The 7,500-nt window shown below is 42.5% G+C and overlaps 1 protein-coding gene and 1 long non-coding RNA gene across 3 annotated transcripts in view; one reads left to right on the top strand and one right to left on the bottom strand.

Moving 5' to 3' along the window:
- Nucleotides 1-2,366, top strand: part of LOC308101992 (uncharacterized protein) — an 8,064-nt gene extending 5,698 nt beyond the window's left edge. For both annotated transcript variants that reach the window (XM_080451561.1, XM_080451562.1), the window contains exons 5-7: nt 1,411-1,481; nt 1,650-1,821; nt 2,087-2,366. In XM_080451561.1, coding sequence (XP_080307687.1) covers nt 1,411-1,481; nt 1,650-1,821; nt 2,087-2,299 — 456 coding nt within the window. In that variant the 3' untranslated portion in view covers nt 2,300-2,366. The remainder of the gene's footprint in view (nt 1-1,410; nt 1,482-1,649; nt 1,822-2,086) is intronic.
- A 1,262-nt stretch (nt 2,367-3,628) lies between these two features.
- On the bottom strand, nt 3,629-5,217 carry LOC308101993. The gene is made up of 2 exons (XR_013934595.1): nt 4,266-5,217; nt 3,629-4,203 (listed from the first exon to the last, which is right to left on the bottom strand). It is a non-coding gene; the product is annotated as an uncharacterized lncRNA (long non-coding RNA).
- Between the last annotated feature and the right edge of the window lie 2,283 nt (nt 5,218-7,500).

The raw sequence follows: 7,500 nt of genomic DNA, 5'->3' as shown, positions 1-7,500 counted from the left end.
TGGAACACCAGGGTGACTGCAGTCTGATATGATAGAAAACCAGCAGTAATGGTGATCCCCGAGGATCGGAGCTGAGAACGACTGCAGGCGCATGACCGGGGGGGCTCTGTCATCATTGTATGTATTTTCATGGGAGCTATCTCTGGCCCTATGTCCACCAGTCTGACGTTCATGCGAGCCAGCCGTAGAGTTAATTACTCATGAAGTGCACCAGTTTTACTGAGGGGTCTGGTGAATCACTGCGTAATAGTGTGAAGTGGTGCATGCTTGTGCACACACACACACACACACACACACACACACACACACACACACACACACACACACACACACACACACACACACACACACACTCACAGTCATCATTGAGTCTTGTTTTTGACTGGAGTTGTTGATGTGTCATGACTGTTCACTGCTTCATACATCCCACTGAGCATTTTTCGGGCTATTAGACGTTTAAAAAACGTCTAAGGTCTAGGCTAAAACCGGGTTATAATTGGTCTAAAAGTGAACGTTTTTTCAACGTCTATTCTTAGCCTAGACGTTGATTAGCTGTTTTTTAAGCGTCTATATATAGACCGTCTATATCATAGCCGTTGAAATGACGTCTATAATATAGACGGTCTAAATATAGACGCTTAAAAAACAGCTAATCAACGTCTAGGCTAAGAATAGACGTTGAAAAAACTTTCACTTTTAGACCAATTATAACCTAGTTTTAGACGGAGGTCTAATAGACGACTATGGCTCACTGGGATTGCTGTTCTAAAAATAACAACTCTCAGCTTTCGTTTTATTGATGATTTATGTATGTATGTATGTATGTATGTATGTATGTATGTATGTATGTATGTATGTATGTATGTATGTATGTATCGTATGTATGTATGTATGTACAGTATGTATTATGTATGTATTGACTATATATGTCTGTTCCCTCGAAAGCAGCTCAATCACAGCTCAGAGGTCACAGTCACAGTGCATGACATCACGAAACAGAACTGGAGTTGGTTCTGTTTTATCCATAAATGTCCGACCCGTTAATGCCTGCTGATGTGAAAGTGAAAGTGAAACACATAATAATGCATGTTAAAGTTGGACTGCGGCTGATGATCTCGGCGTGAGAACATATTTCTTTAGTGACACCAACATTGATCTTGAGAAGCGCTTTTGTTCTTATTGATTAAGTTTGTTTCCATTTGGCCACAGACTGTCTGCACACTAGGACACATAGGCACACAACCAGCCAGCCATCTTCATTGTGATCTGTTCAGCTTCATTCACAGACTGCACACATAACAGCTAAATCGATAGACCAAGATTGGACTGGGAGGCCACAGCGAGGTCTTGTTTTGTTATGAACGATTTTACAGCTTAAGTGAGTCACACAGTCATATTCATATATTGCAGGAAGAGTGCGTCTTGTCTGATCCTCAGGGCGACAGCGATGCAGATGCTGACACGGAGGATACAGACAGCAGGTTTGACACACACACACACACACACACACACACACACACACACACACACACACACACACACACACACACACACACACACACACACACACACACACACACACGTTATGCAAACTACTTGTTCTTTTCCCCTTATTCTGAGATTTTTCGTCTTCGACTTAATTGGTCCAGGTTACATGAGCCAGGTTCTCTCCAGCGAATCAGCTCGCGGAGACGCAAGCGTCCGCGGGTGGCACGTCAGGACACCACAGAGAGCGAGGACGACGGCGGACGCAGCCACCGATCCCATCGATGGAACCTCCGACTCAGCCCCCATAAAGCACACAACAGGACCATTCTGGAGGTGAGCCCAGAATGAAGACGCCAACGTCACAAAACGATCGGAAGTGCGTGCGTAGCCTGTGGTTTCATGGGACCATTTTATGTTTAGTTTTAATGTATCAGCCCTAGCGTGACGTCCATGGGTCCCATGAGTCTGACACACGTTCGATAGTTGGCGCTTAGTTGAGACTGTCATTGATGAATCATTATGTTATATTATGTTACATTATGTTTTATTTTCATTCAATAGTTCTCTCTCTCTCTCTCTATCTCTCTCACACACACAGGAGAGCGTGTCACAGGTCAGGCCGTTGGTCATCTGTCAGCCAAGCATCGAGGGACAAAACTCTCCCGAGGAATATTCCGGAGGCCCCAGACAGATGACGTCTCTGTGGTCATCGTCCCCATCTCTTCCAGTCATTCTTCTTGTCTCGCTCCCCCTCTCACTGTCCCTCATCATGTTCTTCATGTCTTTTCTCCTGCCATGGGCAAGCGTTTGATGTTCAACCCATTTTTCTTTTTAGGTTTCTTTTCATACCAGTTTTACAATTGTGAGACTTTCTTTTTTTTTTTAAAGAAAAAAAAAACACACAAAACTAGAAAAGTGCTCCTCAACGTATTCTCTCTCTCAACCCGTCCATAGTGACAGCATTGGACAGGATGTGCCCAAACGGCAAACGTAAGGGTTCTCTCAGAGTTATAATAACATTGTACTGTGTGGAGAGTATTCTATTCAGGCCATCGTAAACAGCTGGCAATATAGGGGACTAACAGGAGGAACTTTTATTTTTAGAAATGATTTGACCAGGCCAACCAGGTCATGTGTTGTTCTGGAGGCAAAAGTTGAGAAATATTGGAAAGGGGGGGGTGAAAAAAATATGTTATATGAGGAGCTGAGCTTGCCTGATATCGACATATTTATCCGGAGTGCTAACTCAGCCCCTAATTGCCACAGACATACAAACCTGTGTGTGCAAAGTATCACAATATCTCAAACATCAAATATTATTTTAAAAACAGAGCTGGTACGCCGCGTCTCTGTGCATTCACATCAAGCTGCAGGCCTTCGTCATAGAACAGCATCAGGCATCCTCAGGTCGCTCTGTCTCTCACCCCCTTGTCTGGTATGTAAAAATAGAGCTCTCAGCCAGCTCCTTAAGAGGGAGCAGTACAGGGGGGGGGGGGGGCACTGGGTCACCCAGGTATGGATGAAACAGGGAAACATGCAAATGCAGCTGAGGCTGAGCTATGCAATCCCACATAATATACTGTACCTACGGGCGATAGCTTCTCTCTATATACCTCCCACCTCCGCTGTCCTTGGAACTGCTCTTACCACATCCGCTTGCTTTCTTCCTCCCTGAGGTATGCACTTTATCAATGCAGGGACATGCGCTTCTAAAATAGAGCTCGACCTAGTTTTTCAAATGCAGTTGCTGGAGGGATGGGATTTGGAACTGTATAATGTACGTTCGCATTGTGTCTGTCATGGGTGTGGGGCCTGGGAGTGGAAGATAAATATAGTTTTTTTTTTGGTGTTGCAGATTGACCTGATAGTGTTGTTGTAAAAAAAATAAAAAAAATATGCTTAATTGGCTTCCTGTTAAACATATTATGTAGTTTATACTGTATTACAGTAACATTGTTAATCTGTTGTTTAATGCAAAAGTGTTGAGTCTGAATAGATGATCAATATTTTGTATTGTTGCAGATTGACTTGATAGCACAACTAGACTATGACTGGCTTCCCGGCAACTATTGTTATCTTTGCTCCAATCTGGCGCTGTTCACACTGTTAACATCAACTTTGTTTTTGTTTTTTGTTTTGGTGGAGTATCAAGGAAGGAGACATATATTGCTTTGACAATCCCAGATAACACTTAAAATGTTATTTGACAGCACTGTTAAAAACAAACTGGACTTACAGTAAGCATGATTAGCTTCCAAAGTCTCGCATCCAGCAACCAATTTGTTATCCTTGTGTCAATCTAATAATTAATTAAGTGTATCACCATATTGTAAATCTGTTCATGTGGATTTGATTGGATGATGTGTGTTTGTTACTGAAGGCTGGCTGACTATGTTATACTACCAAAACAAAACTATATCAGACTGACAGGTGTGGACTCGAGACTTGGACTTGAGACTCGACTTGGACTCGAGTCACATAACTTCAGACTTACATGATCAAATAAAAAAAATACTCGATTTGGACTTCATCACCAATGACTCATGACTTGACTTGATTGAGCACTCTCTTACAGTTGAAACTTCAAGTCTTTTCAAGTCACTTGATACCTTCCAACAAGTTTAGGACTTGTTTGGGACTAGAAACAAATAGTTTAGGACTTGGACTTTACTTGGGACTTGTCAGTCTTGACTTGGTACTTGACTTGGGACTTGCCTGGCTTGACTTGGGACTTGACTCGGGACTCGAGAGCAAGCTTAACAGTGACTTTGTCCCACCTCTGCAGACTGATAACTGAATTGGCTCCAACAGAATATCACCACTGCTCCTATCCTGACCGTATACAGAGTAGTCTACTTTCAGGCCATGTACCCCCCAAAAAATCATATTTGAACTGGGGACCCCAGTAATGTAAGAGTTGAGGCATTACATTTTGTTTAAATATTGTGAAAATAGCCGATCTACAAGCTTGTAGATCGGCTATTTTCACAATTCTTGCCTCTTTCTTATAATATTTGACAATTTGGCCAATGTTTGACAAGTTTTTATTGTATAGTTTGTTGATAATTTTAAGGTATTAAATTGTCACTTCACTGTCATCTGGGGACGCCCCAAAATCATGTGGGGACCCCCCTGGGGGTCCCGACCCACAGGTTACAATATGTTTCAATTCATGATTCACGTTGTTTCATTGTCACAGTCTGATATAACATTACTGAAAACACTTTGGATTATTCTGGGTTCTCAGCAAAAATATGATCACTATGGCTGAAACCTTTATGTTATATGTGATGTAACCTCAAATCAAAAGAGCTTTGCAACACGTGTAACCTCATCATATGTTTATGTGCAACTGTACAACTTAACCCTATCACTACTCTTCTTTTGAGAGATTGAAAGGACTCGATGTGATAGTACTTACAGTATTTCAAGCTACTATAGAGAAGAGAAAATCTGAAATGTATTTTCTTTACTGTTCGTTCCCTTTGATGTTACAATCAGAAATGACTTTTCTTTACCGCACGTTTTCTGTGATGTTGACTGACATCATCCGTTCCTGCCTCAGCATCGCAGAAGAGATGCGTTCGTTCAGAATTTAAGCCAGATGTACCGTATGATTTGTGTAATGTTGAAGAACTTCCTTTTATCTCTGTCCATATTCCATATTTCACAGAAAATATAATTCCTTGTGTATGTTAATTTCATTTTCTCAGAGCCATGATAATCAAATAAAACTAGGTATTTTAACAAACACGTTTCTTCTTCTTCTCATTGTAAAGACATTGTTTATTATCTTTCTGATCCTTAAGCACATAACGTGCTTTTAAGGGTTCCTGCCTCTCTCTCTCTCTACCTGATTAGCGATGATTTATTTTCCAAAAATCTAAATTATGTTATTACATCTGCTGCTATTTTAACTAAATCATCCCACTGCTATTTTTAGCCACACATCTTACAGTATGTATGTATATATATCATGCACCTTATTGTTGCTGTCCGGCAGAAACCTCTCCATATTTCAAATCATTTTAGAGAGACAGAAAGAGAGAGACAGAGAGAGAGAGACAGACAGACAGACAGACAGACAGACAGACAGACAGACACACAGACACACAGACACGCACACAGTCACACAGACAGACAAGAAGACAAAGTATTTCACTCGACATAATACAATCTAGGGATGTGTCTATGAAATTAGAACTGAAATAATGGACTTTACTGTTTTACAAATTGTTATATTTCATTCAACTATACACACTAGCCTTTAGGAGACATAAATCTAATAAAAGCAAATCACTGTTGGCAATAATGTCTTGTGACAGATATCTCAGAATTACAGTGAAAAGCATATCTCTTTGGATTAAATCAACTGCTTTAGTAAACTTTATTATTATTATTATTATTATCAATCTTATTAATCTTATTATTATTATTATTAGCAAACTATTTCAGCAGGGTCCAGATAAAAGACAGGTCATAACATTTAGAAAATAAATAAACAAAAGGTCATATAAAACCTACAATTATTCACAAAACCAATAGAAAAAACTACTGCTAGCATGCTGATCAATGTGAAATATGGAGCAGCTGTCATCACAATATATGTATCTCAAATTTGTTGTCCCACCACTTCCTCCTCCTCCAGCCATCTCCTCTTGACCCAGATTCCACGTTCGCCTGCGGAGGAGCCATGTGATCCCGCCGGTGACCCATCAAGCATGCCTCAGAATGCACAAGGAATGGGCGCAGCCCTGGGACATGAAAGGTGCCAACTACCAAGAGCTAAAACTAGCTTTCAAGTAAATACCTCTCTTGTGTTATAAGGAGGGTGGGTTGTCTGGGGAATCAGAAGGGCTTGTCACTCACAAGAGATTCACATCCAAGAGACACACGAAGGTGTGTAGAGGACAAAACAAGACCACACTACGGGTGTTTGCAGAGGTGTAGGAGCCGCATGCAACAACTGACCTCCATACAATGGACTGCTATTGGCCACACAGTACATGTATCGCTCAGCTTGATCATTCATCATTCATTCATCCACGTTGACGTGAGTGATCTGGATTCTTCTACCATTCGAGGCAGGGGGCATAAATCTGTCGGCCTCTGCTCAGGGAGGGAACAAGAGAGTTAGATCCTTTTTTTGTGAGAGTTTTTTGTGCAGTAAAAGAAGCAGATATGGCTGCAACTGTAAACCGTTCCCAAAAGGAGTGGATTGAATGGAGGGAGAGGATGGAGATAGACAAGAGGAGGAAATCGAGACAGAAACTGAGACGGAAATACACAAAACCCTGGAATGAGAGGGATGTGATTGGGGATGCGAAGGAGGAGGAGGACGGTGATGAGGAGGTGAAAGAGGAAGAGGAGAAATCAGGGAAAACGACGAGGGAAAAGGAGGACGGCAGAGGAAACCATGCAAGTCGTCAACCTACTCATCAGGAGCAATTAGGGGTTCAGTGTCTTGCTCAAGGACACTTTGACACTGACACAGCAGCCCGGGGATCGAACCAGGAATCGTCCGTTTCCCAAGCGGCCGCTCTACCTCCTGAGCCACTGCCACCTCCAGGGAAAAGGACGGAGGAAGAGGAGGATCTCAGAGGAGACCATGCGAGGCACCAACCTGCTCAGCGGGAGAAATTAGAGGTTCAGTGTCTTGCTGAAGGACACTTCGACACTGACACAGGGGCAGCCCGGGGATCGAACAGGGAACCTTCCATTTCCCAAGCGGCTGCTCGACCTCCTGGGCCACTGCCATCCCCAGGGGAAAGGAAGGAGGAAGACGAGGGTCAGGATGGAGGTCAGGAAGCGAAGGTGGAAGAGGAGGAATCACAGAATGAGAACAAGGAAGAGGAAGCTGAGGAAGTGAAAGAGGAAGAGGAGTCCGAGAAGGGGAACAAAAAAGAGGAGGAGGAGGAAGAAGGCGATGAGAAGGCGAAAGAGGAAGATGAGGAATCAGGAACAAAGGAGGTAGAGGAGGAGGAGAAGAAGGTTGGAAGTGAGGAGGCGAAA

Source organism: Gymnoscopelus braueri (assembly GCF_963280865.1).
Source record: "Gymnoscopelus braueri genome assembly, chromosome: 15".
Classification (NCBI taxonomy): Eukaryota; Metazoa; Chordata; class Actinopteri; order Myctophiformes; family Myctophidae; genus Gymnoscopelus; species Gymnoscopelus braueri.
This window is presented reverse-complemented; position numbering and strand designations above follow the sequence as displayed.